The 17546-nt window shown below is 47.1% G+C and overlaps 1 protein-coding gene across 1 annotated transcript in view; it reads left to right on the plus strand.

Moving 5' to 3' along the window:
* FK (Ergosterol biosynthesis ERG4/ERG24 family) overlaps nt 1-17546 on the plus strand; it is a 110259-nt gene that overhangs the window by 36647 nt on the left and 56066 nt on the right. Inside the window, exon 4 of the mRNA XM_087387090.1 lies at nt 11321-11377. Within this exon, the coding sequence (XP_087243216.1) occupies nt 11321-11377 (57 nt within the window). The remainder of the gene's footprint in view (nt 1-11320; nt 11378-17546) is intronic.

Below are 17546 nucleotides of genomic sequence, written 5' to 3' on the forward strand. Positions count from 1 at the left end.
GGATTCATAATTACTCCTGAGGGAGTAGAAATGGATCCAAAGAAAGTGGTTGCGATACTGACCTGGCCAATCCCTCAGAGTTTGACCACTTTGCGATCATTCTTGGGATTTGTCCAATTTTATTGAAGGGATATCAAAGGATATTACGAAATAGTATCGCCATTGACTGATCTGACCTCAGATAAAGTACCTTTTATATGGGGACAGAATCAACAGGAAGGTTTTAACACCATAAAACAAGCTGTGGTCTCAGGACCGGTGTTAAAAATAGTTGATCCCAGAAACCGTTTTTCCTTGAAACCGCATCCAAGTGTCGCTGAAGACCAGTAACAGAAGAGGATAGTAGTACTACATCGTCTGCGTATAGGAGAATCTGGATGACAGCCTCCGCAAGAGAGCAGCCTGCACCTCCGAGTGTCCTGATGGTGGTCTCGAGCTCGTCGATGTAGAGGCCAAATAGAGTCCGTGGAAGGCCTCACAGGCCTATGGGACAAGGTACAAAGTACACTTAAAGGATGATCTCATACAAGCCTCAGTGGGCTGGAGCAAAGGGCGCACAAGGCCCTCGCTGAGTGCTAAGACTGTTAAACTAATAAGCTGAAAAGCTGATAAATTGATTAACTCTACAGAGCTCAATAGCTAGCCAAAGCTTGGCACCGTGGTGGCTCGGCGAAAATGTATTGGATCTGTGTTTGTCGGGCTGTGTCATGCTATGGTGGTGGAGGGGGCCGTGGTCTCCTCGATCTCTGAACCTGCTGGGCTATGTTCAAGCCTTAAAACAAAAGAGAACTGAATTATTAAGTTTGATGGCCATTTCGTTCTAAGAAAAAAGACCCCTCCCGCAGGTATTAATATATCTATCTTTCTTTCTTTTCTCTCTCCTTCCTGTATATGTGGGATGCATTTTTATGGGACCTCATAGTTCATGGCCAGGCTATGCCCACCTCACTAAACAGATTGGAGTTCATGGCCAGGCTATGCCCGCCTCACTAAACAGATTGGAGTTATGGCCGTCGTAAGTAGCAGAAATGTCTGAAGGGTCTCTCTCTCTCTCTCTCTCTCTCTCTCTCTTAGCTTTCCTCAGGGGGGACCGACAGAGACGAGGAGTCGCTCTGGACATAGCCCAGAGAGTTCAGAGAGCAAGGAGACTGCGTCCCCCACCACAGCGCAAGACAGCTCAACAGACGTAGATACGAGATATCTTCGCAGCTCACCAAAGAGCCATCACTATGCCAGGCTTCGGTTTCTGAGTCCTAGCTTCGAGATTGACTTGTTTTTTAGTTTGTAACTGATAGTAGATAGATTGATCTGGTCCTCTATGCAGTTGCAGTCGACTATTTCTATTCATGATTATGATTTTGTTAACATAGATTAGTACTCAGCAAGGGCCTTAGTGCGCCCTTTGGTTCAGCCCACTGAGGCTTGTATGAGTTCGCTTTTCTGTGTACTTTGTCCCATAGGCCCGCGAGGTCACCCGTGGACATTAATACATCTCTCTCTCTCTCTCTCTCTCTCTCTGTGGATGTGACTTACCCAAGACCAAGTGGCGGAGGTTTGAGCGGCTATAGGTGACTATGGGGTCTAGGATGATTCGGAGTAAGCCCTCAGTTCCACATGAGATAGTACAAGCAGAATTCGCCATGACTCCCTTACAAACTCTAGATAGTAACTTTCATCCACAGAGTTTGGGATTCGCCTCTCGATGGAGATTAGTGAGTCTAGCCTTGGAGTCATCCAGACGACTAGCAGAGAGTGGAGGAGAGACATGGTATGCATGGATATCCACCTGGCATAGCAGGCATGGTATCCAGATGGACAGGCTCCCGCCTTTTCAGTACAGCATGGACGCACCCCCTAAGTCGATCCCGCGAGATGAGATCAATTGTATCATACGGTTAGATCTCCTTCAGCTCCATACGGCTTCTAATTGGGGGGGCTCGTCCGGTTTTACTGTGACCACTTCATCATAGTATTGGATGAGGGATTCATCATTAGACCCCAGTATCTTGAGGACAGAGGAGTCTTGCATGCACTGAGGCTTGGCATTGGACAAATGCGTGTTTCATCTCATCAGTCGAGGATCAAGACAGGGAGAGCAATAGGCATACCCAGGGAGCAGCGGATATGTATGCTTTGCACACTAGGAGTGACTAAGACAAAGGAGCATTTCCTATGTGTTTGCCCAGCCTATTATGAGATCAAGGGACGATACCATTGCCTCTACCAGCAGGGGAGTGGCTTCGGTCCACTCTCACGATTGATCCACTTCCAAGGCCAGGTCTGCATTGGGCTATATATCTACTTGAGATGCACCGACACAGGGAGACCCTACTACGATAGATTAGAGAGCAGTAGGAGGCTATCAGCCCACAGGAAAGAGAGGCTGGCAAAGCACAACGTTACGTCACAGAATTCTATGCATTTGAGTCAGCCCCAGGGCACACCGGGATGGAGGTGGAGGAGATAGCTGACTTGTGGGCAGCTTGGATTACTGAGAGAGGGCTGCAGAGACCACTTGCAGCAGCACGGAGAGTGACCAGAGCACACTCTACTAACGTCCGTCCTATCACAGCTTTCCTCAAGGGAGACCGCCCGAGGCAAGGGGATTCTTGCAACGCATTACTCTCTATACCAAAGCGTTGAAGAATGGGTCCTTGGAGCAGCATTTGGCACATAGTGAAAGTGCCGGACTCTTGATCTTGGTCCTCGCGGGTGTATGGGACAAAGTGCAAAGTACACAAAAGGGAAAGAAACTCATACCAGCCACAAAGGGCTGGAGCAAAGGGCACGCTAAGACCCTTGCTGAGTGCTATGCTGAAATAAAGAGCTCAATAGCAAGCAAAATCAAGTACAAGACATATATAATACATATCATGTGCTATTTGGGGTAGGGTGAGAGCTGGAGCTATAACGTAGAATCCGAAACCCGGCGTTGTGGTGACTCGTCTATGAGCGGTGAAAATGTCTCAGATCTGCGTCTATCGAGCTGTCTCATGTGGTGGCATAGGGGGACGTGGTCTCCTTGATCTCTGCACCCGCTGAGCTACGTCCAGAGTGACCCCTCGTATCAGGCGGTCTCCTTTGAGGAAAGCTGTGATAGGTCGGACCTCAATAGAGCATGCTCTGGTCGCTCTTTGTGTCGCAACCCTCTATCATTAATCCAGACTGCCCACATATTAGCTAGCTCCTCCTCCACCCCATTGTGTCATGGAGATGACTCAAAACGCATAGAAATATGTGACTTGCCACTAGGTCTGGTCAGTCTCTGTATCCTGTGGTCTGGTTGCCTCCTCCTAATGCTCTTTGATCTGTTGTAGCAGGGTCTCCCTGTGTCGATGCATCTCAAGCAGGTAGAGCCCAATGTAGACCTGGTCATGGAAGTGGATCAATCGTGATAGTGGGCCGAAGCCACTCCCATCCTGATAGAGATAGTCATACGGACCTCGGATCTTGTAGTAGGCTGGGCAAGTGTAGAGAAAGTGCTCAATATGCATAGCATCCAGATCCGCTGCTCTCTGAGTATACGTGCTGCTCTCCCTATCTCACTCCTCAGCTGATGAGATGAAACCCGTATCTGTCCGATAGTGATCCTCAGTGCATGTGAGACTCCTCTGTCCTCAAGATACTGGAGTTTGATGATGAATCTCTCCTCCGAGACGCTTAGGAAGTGGTCGCAGTAGAACTGGGTCTTGGTGGGGAGCTCCCGATCTCCCCCCCAAGTCCGAGATGTGCAGAGCTGGAGGAGATCTAACTGTATGATATAGTTAATCCCATCTCGTGGGATCGACTCAGGGGCTGCATCCATACTGTACTGAAAGGGAGGGAGCCTAGCCATCTGGATCCCGTGTCTGACAACCATGTGGATATACATGCATACCATGTGTCCGCCTCGCTCTCGGCTAGTCGTCCGTATGACTCCATGGCCAGCTCTCTAGTGGGGCAAGTCCCAGACTCTATGAATGAATGTCACTGTCTAGAAGATGCCATCAATATGCAATGCTGTCATGGTGAATTCTACCTGTACTATTTCATGCGGGACTGAGCTAGCCGCTCAAATCTCCTCCAGTTCGCTATTTGTAGATCACAGCCTGAAAAGGGTGCTGCATACATGGTAATCAGTCACACTAGCGTGTCGAAGAGCCAGCACTTCGTCAGTGGATCCTGAAAGTGTGCCTTAAAGCATTGTCTCTCCAATCGTGCCAAAGCACCCCGCCCCCGTGCGATTCGTGCATGGGCTGCATGTGTCATAGTGAAAAGGGGTCCTGTGAAGATTGCTCCCAAATATGCGTGGGACTGCACTATCTCCATTGGCTCGTCTCGATAAGTAAAACTGAGTCGACGAAGCACTGCATGTAAGGTGTTGAAGACCATAACCTTGGTCTTCTCAAGGTCGACTGCCAGGTCTCTCTCTCTGCAATATACCTTTAGGGCCTCCAAATATCTCTGCAGCCCCTCCGCTGAGGATGAGATAAGGACTATGTCATCAGCGTATAGCAATATCTGTATCATGAGATCGGCCAATGGTGATCCTTCGTCTCCTAGATTGTCTATGAAGGAAGTGCTCATCAATGTTAAGACCAAAAAGGGTCAGTGAGAGGGGGCAGCCATGCTTCACTCTGATCGTACTCTTGACCAATCTGATAGACCATCTGGGGCACTCTGACTAACTCATATAGGCTCATCACTCCCCATATCAGTGTCTCTGGAATCTGCAGCTCCTGGAGTCTCCTGATCATGCGGGATCGTGGAACAACCTTTCGAAAGTCTACAAAGCATGTGTAGACCTTCTGGTGTCTAGATCTCACCTCCTCAATGATAGCCCTCAGAGCGAAGATGTGATCTAGGGTAGAATGTTGTCTTTGAAATCTTGCTTGTCCTAGTGCCCGCTGCCTCCAAGCCTCTGTATAACTTGTGAGCTCCCTCTCTAAGATTGATCCATAAATCTTGGCTAGAGTATGGCCAATCATGAGGGTATGGTAGTTCCCAGTCTCCATAGGGTCCTCGACTCTGTGTATCGGCACAATAGTGGTGGTGCTCCAAGTAGGTGGGAAGCCGTGACACAGCCTGGTTGGACATATGTGCTAGACCGAAGCTGGGACCTCTTGTCCATGTGCAAAGTGCTTAGTCCGTAGGCCCTCATGGTTCTGCGCTCTCCGATTGTGTAATCGACGAAGTGCGGCCCGTACGTTCTATGTGGTGAACATGTGACAAGTGGTGGGCGTGGGCATAGAGGACATATCCGGCGGTGTCTCCATCTAGGCGAACATGCATATGTGTGCCACACATCTTGGTCAGTGATGGGAATAGGTGGCTTCCCCTCTGATAGAAATCCCCATCTAGTGGTCGGGTCTCCTCCTCGGAAAGATCTGACAATGGAAGGCCCGTGTGCCAGCAGGGAGCTGCGAGAGGGCCCGTGTGCCGTGCTGTCAGCAGCAGCGAGGAGAGCCTGAGTGCCCTCCGTGTGCCTGGGTGTCGTCAGCAGCAGCAAAGGAGGGCCCTTGTGCCCCTCGGTGTTCTTTGGTCACAGCAGCCAAGAAGCCCCGTGTGCCAGCAGGGAGCTGCAAGAGGGTCCGTGTGCCCTGGGTGCCGTCAGCAGCAGCGAGGAGAGCCTGAGTGCCCTCCGTGTGCCTGGGTGTCGACAGCAGCAGCAAAGGAGGGCCCTTGTGCCCCTCCGTGTCCTTTGGTCACAGTAGGCGCACGCAAGAGAGGGCCCATGTGCCTTGGGAGTCGACAGCAGCAGCGAGGAGCAAGTCACGCAAGGGATCACGTGGATGTTGAGCAGGAGGAGCTGGACAGTCGCGAAACAGGCTATGGCGGGGAGACAGGCTATGGCGGAGAGCTATGGCAGTATAGCATGGCGGGGGCAGCAGCGAGTAGCGAGAGAGAGAGCATCAGAGAGCATGAGCGATGCATGGCAGCGAGCAGCCATCAGAGACAACGAGCAGCAATCAGAGAGAGAGAGAAAGAAAGAAAGAAAGAAAGTGTATTATTGTCCACTAAAGGCCAAAATGGGCCCATGGGACATCAAGAACTCTGCATACAAGATAGCACAAAATCAATGTGCCACAAAGAAGAGGCATCGTCGAATATCATCTAAGTGCTACGCAATACAATGCAAGTGAAAGTACATAATGTCAAATCTGAGCCTAAATACAAAGTAAACTAGATGCAAGAAAACCGCCCCTGGGTGCAAAATGGGGGGATGAGTACAATATGCCAATGCAAAGATACAAGTCCAGGTGTCACGGAGTCTGAGAACCAAAATAATACTGGAAATCTTGTCCATCGACTCTGCCTCCTGCTATGAGAGTACAAATCTGAGCAAAGGTGAGGTGAGCGGCTGGTGGGGCGAGATCTCCATGAGTAAGTCTCCTCCGAAAAGCTGCCATCATCCTGGATCGTCTGGAGATGAAGCGGCGAGTACGTCCCTTATGTAACAAGATCCTGCGGCGTCTACAAACCATCTCATATGTACATCCACAGGGTGGAGGCATGTGTCCTGTGTGAGCTCTGACCTCCTCATGCTCCTCTTGGTCTCTGTCCTCTGGTATAGCGTGTGCCTGAGCTCTATCAGGCTGGGCTCTATCACGCTCCGGTCTGTGCTGATGGTCTCTGAGGTAGTCTCGTCGAAGCATAGTGGCCTCCCTGACATAAAGAGCTAGGCAATGCTGATCCTCGTAGTCCATCACTCGTGAGAGAGGTCCAAAGCCATCCGTGAAGAGACAGTGGAATCTACCTCTGAGCTCATAATATAGCGGGCATCTGCAAATGAAGTGCTCCTCTGACTCCACCTCTCCCATGGTGCAACAAGGGCAGATCCTGGTCTCTCGGCCTGATCGCCGTCCATCCTCCATGCGTCGCATCCTACCAGCCTCTATCTCGAGCTGATGTGAAGAGACTCTAAGCTGGCCAAGGGCAATCCTCAGTGAGTGGGACATGTGGATACCTGTATAGCCTGGTGGAATGACAAACCCATCCTCTGAGATCCGAAGAAAATGGTCACGATATGTGGCCATCTTCGTCGGAAGTTGCGTGGGATAAATCCAAGTGCGATACGTATGAAGCTACAGCAAGTCTGCTCTCATGACCTGGCTAAGCTCGTGGCGAGTCAACTCGAGATGAGGGGCATCCATGCTGTATCGGAAGGGAGGCAGTCTATCCATGTCTAGTCCAAGAGATGTGAGCCACCTAGTGAGTCTGAAGTACCAGCAGTCTCGGGCCCGAGATCGTGCCAACTCCATAGAAGATGCAAGTGCTAACCATGGCAACCGAGCTCTGCCTGCTGCTGAGTCTCCAAACTCCCTAACCTTGTGCAAATACATGACCGACTGAAACGCTGCATCCAATGCAAGGGGAGTAGCTCCAAACTCTGCTAGCATGATCTCGTGCGGAACTGTAGCCTTGGCCCTAATGAGCCGAGAGAACATGATGATCTGTAACCTCTCTACTCGTCTCCAATCTGCAGCGCCGAGGTCTCCTGCCCAGAAAGGAGCTGCATACATCGCAGCTGGTCTCACCAATGTATCAAAAAGCAAGGATTTCGTATCGGGATGGTGAAAGTGGGACTGAAAACACTGACGCTCAAGATGAGCCAACGAAGCATACCCTTTACTAATCCTATCTCGTGCTGCATATGTCATGGTGAAGACCGGTCCCCTGAAAACTGCCCCCAAATAAGTGTACTCTCTAACAAGCTCAATGGGCTGTCCGTCATAAGTGAAGCAAAACTCATCCGTGCTGTAAAAACGATCAGAGGTGTTGAAAACCATAACCTTGGTCTTGCCAAGGTTTACGGTCAACCCCCTGTCCTGGCAAAACCTGTGGAGTGCCTCAATATGTGCCTGGAGGCCCTGAGCAGTAGAGGAAATGAGAACCACATCGTCCGCATACAGGAGGATAGGAATGGAGGATCCTGAGAGAGTAGAGCCCACACCGCCTGTCATCTGTACAAACATCTCTAGCTCATCAATATATAATCCAAAGAGAGTAGGAGAGAGCGGGCAACCCTGCTTCACCCCAATCGTGCCACATACATCCTCTGAGAGCCCCTCACGTGTCCGAACCCGACCAGTGACCCTCTCATACAAAGCCATGATAGCCCACTGTATCTCTCCACTGAAGCCCATCTGACGAATCCTCTGAAACAATCTGAATCGCGGAACTGTGTCAAATGCCTTCCTGAAGTCCACGAAGCAACAATAAAGCCGTTGCCTTTGTGACTTCGCCTCCTCTACCAGTGCCCTGAGTGTGAGGATGTGGTCAAGTGTTGAATGATCCCTGCGAAATCCAGCCTGCCCTCTGGCTCTGAGTCCTGTCGTCTCAGCATGGTCATTTATACGGCTTTCCAAAACTGATGCATAGATCTTGGCCATAACATGGCCAATCATGATGGTCCTGTAATTCGACGGCTCCATAGGGTCCCCCGACTTGTGGATAGGTACTATGGTATTGCCTAACCAGGACTGTGGTAGGCCTGTACAAACGGACTCATTGAAGAGACGGGAAAGAACAATATCTAAGGCATCAATCCCATGGATTACATACTCCGCTTGCAATCCATCATGATCCTTAGCTCTCCCGTTCTTCAATCGGTGGACTGCTGCACGGACACTCTTTGGTGTGAAGAGACTAGATGAAGCTGGCCTAGGGGTATGGGATAAACCGATGGCTGGCTGATCTGGAACATCGTATAGAGCTGAAGTATATGCAGACCAGACACGTGGATTTGTGAGGGGGCTCTGAGACTTCAAGCGGAGGAATTTTCTCCAGAATTCCTTGGAGTCACAGCTGAAAAGCAAGCTTCTCAGCTCCTCATTCCGGGCTAGAAATTGGCGTTTCTTGCGCCTAACCAACCGCTTGTAGTCTCTCTTGGTTTCGGCAAGGAGGGGAGACTTCTCCTTGGTCTCAAGGTGAAGTTTCCTGCGGAGTTCCTTACACTCCTCGTCATACCAACCGTTGCAAGGAACAAGACCAACCGGTGGGGGACTAGACGAATGACATGTCGCAGGGAACGACATGTGAGCGGCAGAAACGAGTGAAGTATGTACAAGTTCCCACCGGTCCTGCGTGGATGGTAGAGCATCTAATAGATGAGGACGGAGTAGGCGGCTGAGGTTTTGGCTATATACATCATCGAACTGGTGGTCGAAATGAACCTCATAATAGGGTTGGCGGTCGCGATAACGAGAGGGGGGGGGGTCATGGGAGACATGAGTCAAAGTAAAGTGGATGAGTGCATGGTCGGCAGAGGGCATGAAGGGGCTAACAGTAAGGCTATGGATGGAAGGGACTAGAGTCGGGGGACCTATGATGTAGTCGATCACGCTAGTACCACGCCCAGAAGCAGAAGAGAATGTAGGCATGGAGACTGTGGCCACCTGGACAAGCCGTTATAAATGACCATACCGTGCGAGGTGAGGAGCTCCAGTAACTGACGTCCCTGATCTGTGGGCTGTACTGTGCAGTCTGATGAAGTCCGACAGAGTCTATCATCGTGAAATGCTGGAAGTATGATCGGATCCTCCATGAAGTCATAAGTGAGGGCCTGTCTGTCTGAGGTCCTCGCGTTGAAGTCTCCTAAAAGAATGACTTCTCCGCGATGTGAAAAATCTGCAATGTCCGCTGAGAGATCCTCAAATATGGACTGGCCTGGTCCAGTGGAAGAATAGATCGACTGCACCGGGGGGAAGTAGCAAACTGCAATAAAAAGATCTCGCTGAGGGGCTCTGCGGCGGATGTGTACCCACAAGAATCGGGCATGTGAATCCGCTCTCTCCACTGTGATGATCCGATCGAGATGCTCTCTGTACAAAATGGCCACTCCTCCAGATCCTCTCACTCCAAATGTCCGAGTGTGCTGCCTGAAAGCAGATCTCCATGTATACCCTGTCACTCGTGGCAAGGGTCTCTCTGGACTCTCGTGTGTCTCCGTGAAAAATATGATATCTCTCCCAAAGAATGCCCCCCGTAGATTGCCTGGCTGTGCTGTAAAAGAACCATTGCAGTTCCATACAGCGATGCGTAGACTATCTGACGGGTGGTGTGTCCCATGGGCCCTGTCCCGTCAAGCGGTCGGAGCAGGAGGTGGAGGTGGGGCTATATCTGCTGGTCTGCCATCTCTAAGCACTGTGGGAGCACGCCTCAAGGTGCCTGTGATGAGTCTGCCATCCCTGATCACTGCCCGCTTGCCCTGAGCTCGGGCTGCATCTCTCTGAGGCATGAGCGCCTTGCGCTCCTCAACCTGTATCTGAGTCAGATCCTCGTCCATGGAAATCTGTGGGTGGTCTCTGAGTGTCCCTCTCCTCGTGAGGGCAGCTAGACGTGTCTGGGCATCTCTGAATCTGATAATGAGGGGCTGCTCTCTAGTACGATCCCTCCCGACTCTATATGCTCCTACTATGCCATGATCCTGTACTCCCAATGTCTGAGAGACAAAGGTCACAGCCTGTGTCATCGTGGACTCTGTCGCCGAGGGCAAGATACCACGAATGCGAATGTTGAGGGCCTTTGTGGCCCTTTGCTGTGACTCGGCCAATGTAGCTGATACAGTCGATCTCTGAGGCTGTGATGGCTGACGGCGGACGACATCCACCCACTCTGTGGCTCTCTGGACCTCTGTCTGAAGGGAGGTCAAACGCTCCTCAACCGCTGCTACTGCTGTAGTGGGAGATGTGTCTATGTGCTGAACGCGAGTCTCGATCTGCTGCACTCGCTCTGTGTGTCCATGAATCTCTCCAGCAAGAGTCCTATGAGTCGCCTGTAAGACCTGAAGAGAGAGAGAGAGAGAGAGAGAGAGAGAGAGAGAGAGAGAGAGAGAGTTTTAAAAACAGTGTTTTGTTTGTTTCTCAAGACTGCAGTTTGCTATGGCTAGACACCTTTATAGTTATTTATATGATCGAGGGTGTAATTTTGCAGAAAGATTTTTTAACTGTAATTTATAGAGGGTTACAAGCCGTGTCAACTTGCCTAGAAGCAAATCTCTATGCTCTTCTCTGAAATTCTCTATATTCAAGGGTATATCTCGGTGATTTAGCAAGTGTTGCTTTTATTACCCTTCTCGATGTCACTAAGCACACAAGAGAGTAACTCAATTGTAAGATATATTTGGATGTGATACTATTTGGTGGGCTTTTTGGTCTGTTGCCTTGGACTTGCAGCCTTTGGCTTAAGCCTTGTGTATATACGTATCCCAATTGCAGCCCATCCTCATGTCTGTGTATCTATCTTGAATTTTATTGGGGGTTTTTTCTATGCTAGCTTATGTCTCTTTGTTGCTACGTGGAGAAGATTTAGCTGACTTTATTGCTTAATGCTATGACAGGTTTTAGCAGATAAGGGTGGGCAACTGTTAATGACAACTTTAATCTTCTGTCTTGTGGTGAGTGAGCTAAATACTTGCCATTCTGTTACTCTCCCTTTTGAGTCACATGTGCAAATATTCACTAGGATCCATATTGGAGTGCAATGGAGCCTCACTTTTGTGAGTGGGTCACACTCCTCATTATGTGGGTCACACTCTACTTACAAAGCTAATACACTCACATAGAACAAAACCAGATAATTAACCCACAGAACACACACTTTTTTTTGGTGAGAAGAATATTTTATTGCTGTGAAATAATTACATTCATAGGTACTCCAAAAGCGGAGTAACTACTACTCAATCGAAAATCTCAGTATAAGCCATATGTACATCATGGTCAATCAAATGAGTCTGAAAGCAATCATAAAACGATTGCCGCAGAGATCATTTGAAAAAAACAAAAGATGGAAAAGTAGGATCACCAAATACTCTATGATTTTTGTCCATCCATAGAGTCCAAAGTGCCCAATAGCGCACCTAAACAAAAAATAAATCAAAACCCTGTCTAGCTAGATGAAAAAATTCTCTAATCTATCCTGGAGTTCCAAAGGGGGAATTGGGACAAAAGGTGAAAGCATACAAGTGATTTGTTGCCACAAAGTACAATAATGAGAACCCAAACCATACTGTGTGGCTACCAAAGAAAAGGGAAGCATAGAGCCATGATCCTGAATAACATTAGCAACAGTATTTCCCTTTAAAAGAAATAAAGTAAGAACGGCGAGGCTCCTATAAAGCAAGCGGAGGTTGAAAAACTTTTGACCAGTGAATGCTTTCAGGCCGCAAAGAACCAAGGCGTCGAACCAACAAGGTGGGTGGGATGATCTCCCCTGGCCATAAGAGACTGTGCCAGTCTTGAGGAGTAGCTTAGACTTCTGAAAATTAACATGAAGGCCAGCTACCAAACCGTAAACTAAAAGAGCTTGCATCAAAGACGAAATATCAGACGGAGTATTCCTTGGAGTAAAGAAAGAATCATCAGCATAAGCTCAACCATGCTGCGATTTTCATCCAGTTCCAAACCATGGAGAGAATCTATAGCGACTAGATGATCAATGTATTGCAGCATAGGATGAGTAGCAATAGCATACAGTAAGGCACTAAGGGGACATCCCTGACGAACCGAACTACGAAGAGCCCATTCTTCCGAGATGTCTCCAGAAAGAATACAAGCAGCATTGCTATCCAGAAAGAATACAAGCAGCATTGCTATCCTTGTAGAGCCAATAAATGACCTACTGCATTTTTATTCCAAAGCCCAAGGATCGCATTGTTTGCGAGATGAACTCCCATGGAACTGTGTCAAAAGCTTTGGCAATGTCAATCTGGTAGAGTAAAACATCCTGTTGTGTGTACTTGGCATTTTCAATCCCAACATAAGCATTGGCAATATTGTCCATGATGTGCCTACGAGGAACGAAGCCATATTGAGAAGGATGCAGCCCATCATGCAGATAGCCTTTGATATGGTCGACAAGCATTTTAGCTATGACCTTGTAAATGACTAGCATAAGCGTGAATGGTCTCCAATCAGTGATAAAATCAGAAATCTGCTTCTTAGGAAGCAGCTTTACCAGTCCCTTTTTCCATGATAGGGGCTATTTGCTGATTTTCCCAAGCTGAATTAGCCATTTGCAGGAGAGGGGATTTGAGGAAGAATTTAACAGTGAGGCCATCCCATCTTGGAGATTTCCATCTACCACAGGATTTAACTGCATCTAACAATTCCCGTTCAGTGAAGGGAAGTTCCAACTCCAAGGCCTGAGCTTGAGAAAGAATTGGATAGACATGCTGTAAAAGAAGCTGATGTGCAGACAAAATCTCAGGAGAAGGAAAGTCCACATGCCCAAAATGGGAAGAGAAGTGCTGCACACAAAAATCAGCAAGTTCAGAGCGAGATGATGACCAAGAACCATGAGGCATCCGGACCCGACAAATATTTGCAGCCTGTCGTTTGTAATGCAAACTTTTGAAAAATTGCTTCGAAGAGCAGCCTTTATCCCAAAAAGCCCTTTGTCGTGATCGGGTTTTCCATTTAGTAAGCTTTCTTCTATCATTTGATTGGAGGCAGAATTTGGCCTGACATAAGTGCATGCTTTCATCAGAAGACAAAGGCCGAAGGTGACTAATCTTAGTCAGACTCTGGCAAGCGAGTTTACCATGCACAACAGGCTCCCGTGTGGCTCGCATAAATGATTTACCATAATCCCGAATCACAGCTTGCATTCGAGCAACAAAATCCTGCCATGCATAATCTAGATCAAAAGGCATCTGAGAAGAGAGAGGCTGAATGGCATAAGAAACCATAGCTTTAAATGAATTTTAGATTTCGAAATCCCGCGCAATCTCCGTCACCACCATTTTGCGAGACGATTCATATGCCAAAGGTTATTTGCCCGTTGCGAAACCCAAGGCAAGGGCTGAAGAACCTTATACAAAGAAGAAACTGTTATGTGAGACAGCTTCAAGGGACGACATGCCAACCCTGTCAAATGAAGTGTCCAGTCTTGAACCCGATCCTGAATTTCCAAAGGAGGTATTGGAATATAAGGTTGAAGCATATGAGTAATAAGATACCAAACAGGACGGTAATGCATGCCAAGACTGAATTTTGCAGCAGCCCAAGGAAATGAAAGAGAGATCCCATCATCATGAATCACATCGATCCCCTTAATACTCAAAAAATAAGAACGTCGAGGCTCTTGCAAAGCCAACGAAGGGGAAAATGCTCTTGACGAGAATGTAAAGAATTGCCTTGTAAAGAATCCTTGCCATTCCATTCCAAGTGAGATAGAATATATTTCCAGTCGATCAACATTTTGGAGATCAGTGGGCAGCTTTTGATTTTTCCCTCAAATAGAATCTAAAATAAAATCCGAGGGAGTGGGCTGCCAATAACCAAAGGTAGGGGTAGTCAGTTGAGAGAGCAAATGACGCGTCATGGCAGCCCATGGTACCTTGCATAAATTGCAGCATCATTTTGCCTTTACGAGTAAGAATATGTACATGAAGATTTAGAATATTAAGTCCTCCATGCATTTTGGGAGATTATAAATGCTGCATCGAAAGCAACCGTGAGCTTTTTTTGCGATGTTTAGAGCGCCAAAAGGCTTCCAATGCCCTTTTTTGAACATGATCAAGGGCAAATAAAACTGAATGTATGCCATAAGAATGGATTGAACAATCCGTAGCCTGACATGCAAAGGCCATGTGGCAAGTTTCCAGTATTCAAGTTTCTTCTTCAGTTTTGCCAAAACCCAATCAGATTGTTGTCGATGAGTAATCATCCAACCAAGAGGATAGCCCAAGTGACGAACCGGTTGATTTGGTTGAACCAAGAGGATATCCCAAGTGACGAACCAGTTGATTTGGTTGAACAGTTTCCCGAGGCCATAAGGGAGAATGCCATTCCTTGGAATGCAAAGGTAACAATTTGGATTTCTGAAATTAACATGAAGTTCAGCAGCCAAACCAAAAAGAGAGAGTGCTTGCATGAGAGAGGATAAATCCTGCCGAGTATTCCTTGGAGTAAAAAAAGAAGCATGAGCATATGCTTGAGCAATCAATGTACCACTGCCAGGAATGTCCAAACCATGAAGTCTATCTATTACCACCAAATGATCCATATACTAAAGCATGGGATGGGTAGCAATAGCATTAAAGCAATGCACTAAGTGGACAGCCCTGACGAACTGAGCACTGGAGAGTCCATGCTTCATAAATATCTCCCTAGAGTATGCAAGCAGTCTTACTGTCACTGTAAAGCCAATAAATAATATTCTGTAGTTTTTGACCAAAAGCCAAGACACGCATAGTTTGTGAAATGAAATGCCATTGAATTGTGTCAAAAGCTTTAGCAATGTCAACTTGTAATAGTAAAACATCTTGCTCTGTATATTTGGCATATTCTATACCGACATATGCATTAGCAATATTATTTGTAATATGCCGTCGAGGAACAAATCCATATTGAGCAGGGTGAAGGCCATCATGCATGATTGTTGTGCAATGCTTGATTCAGGGAGAGATTTTTGAGTTTGCTTCAGTTTATGCTCCTCATCTCATGCTAGAGGCAAAATTTGGGAGGACATGCACAGCTATCCCTGGCGCTATCATGCATTCATATGTGGAGATTTTAATAATGCCCCTCAACCTGGAGATAATACAATTGGACGCACTCATATGTTGGCATTTGATAAAGATCATTGGCCTCAGCTCTTACTTCAGCTTCGTTTGATTGACTTATGGAAAGAATCTCTACCTTTTATGCCAAGCTTCACTTTTCAACACAATGCAGTCTCCTCTTATCAGGCACGCCTGGATCGTTGGTGCAGGGTTAATCCACAGCATTATGACAATCTTACTTCAAAAATGTGGGTGGATTATACCATTGTGCATTCGGATCATGCTCCTGTCTGGCTGAGAATATAATTGCATGATATACCAGATGATCGATTATCTCATAGAAGGTTGCTCATTGTAAACAACAATTACTTGTAGCATAATGTCTACAAAGACATGGTTTCTGATGCATGTTAGCCTCTTTCCTCTCAAAGCCCTATTGATATAGATTATGCTTGGGATGCTTTTGTTGCTCGCATGCAATCTATTATCAAGACTCATGGTAAGAATTACATGAAGACTCTATGGGCAAATGTAGCTCAAGCAAAACAGACTTGCCAATCTTTAACTGAGCTCAGCCATTTTCGGCCTTTCTTCATGGATGAAAGATCTTCTTTATGTCAAGCTCGACATTGTCTCCAAAATAATGATCACAGGAAAATCTCTAAGTGGGAGACAAGATCAAGACAAAAGGCCTTCTTGGATAAAGGATGCTCGTCCAAAGAATTTTTTAAAAGTTTGCATTGCAAGAGGCAATCTTCAAATATTTTTCGTGCTCTTATGCCTGATGGGGTTTGGACTTCTTCAAGAGCACAACTTGCTGCAGCATGTATTGATCATATTTTGCATCAGTTTGGGATGGCAGATCTCCCTTCACAAGATGTTCTTCAAGCCAGGAATGCTCTCCTTCAATATGTTTCTCCCATTGTTTCTCCTATGCAGGCTACTGAACTGGAAATGCCTTTTACTGAAACAAAGTTGATTGATGCTTTAAAATCCTGTGGCAGATGGAAATCTCCAGGATGGGATGGTCTCACAGTTGAGTTCTTTCTTGCATACTGGGACATTCTTAAGCTGCCTCTTTTATGCATGATCAATTCTGCTTGGGAAAATCAGCATCTACCTGATTCATGGAAAAAAGGGATTGTCAAGCTCATTCTGAAAAAGAATATATGTGAACCCCCGGCTGATTGGAGGCCAGTTACCCTTATGCTTGTTGTTTACAAGATCATCACCAAGATGGTAGTTGCACACACACACACACACACATGCGCACACGCACGCACGTGCACACACACACACATGCACACGCACACACAAACACATGCTGCAACTAAACATAAACAACGAAACACAAACATCAAATCACATATACAATGAAAACCAAATGCATGCAGGCATCGACACACACATGCAAAGAGAGAGGGTTTGAGGGTTTTTTTATGTCAGGGATCATTAGACATTGATCTGCAGGGATTGAACACACCAACACAAAACTTTTTAAGTAAACACACAACCAGTGAGCCTGGTCGCATTGAGTGGCAAAAACGTTGGCCGGAATGCGACTATATTTGAGGGTTTGAGGGGTTTTTTATGTCAGGGCATAAGCCAAAGCAGAAAAGGATGAGGTTGCGACCCAAATTATGGAATTGATGGATAAGGGCTTCATCACCCATAGCCAATCCCCATTTGCCTCCCCTGTTTTGTTGGTGAAGAAAAAGGATGGGACTTTTGGATTGTGCATTGACTATAGAGAGGTGAACAAAATGACTATCAAAAACAGGTTCCCAATTCTTAGGGTGGATGACTTACTAGATGAGCTCAAGGGATCCAAATATTTCTCAAAGAGAGACCTCAGGTCCAAGTATCATCAAATAGGGATCAAGGAAGGAGATGAGAGTAAAACTGCCTCCATGACTGAAAGAGGACATTATGAGTCCCTTTGGGATCACTAATGCCCCTGCTACCTTCTAGTATTTGATGAACCAAGTTTCTGGGCCTTATCTTTTCAAGTTTGTGCTTGTGTTCTTTGATGATATACTTATATAGGAGTAAGAAAGAG

This window comes from Dipteris shenzhenensis, chromosome 16 (genome assembly GCF_047967505.1).
Source record: "Dipteris shenzhenensis isolate YYH24624 ecotype China chromosome 16, Dip_SZ_1.0, whole genome shotgun sequence".
Lineage (NCBI taxonomy): Eukaryota > Viridiplantae > Streptophyta > Polypodiopsida > Gleicheniales > Dipteridaceae > Dipteris > Dipteris shenzhenensis.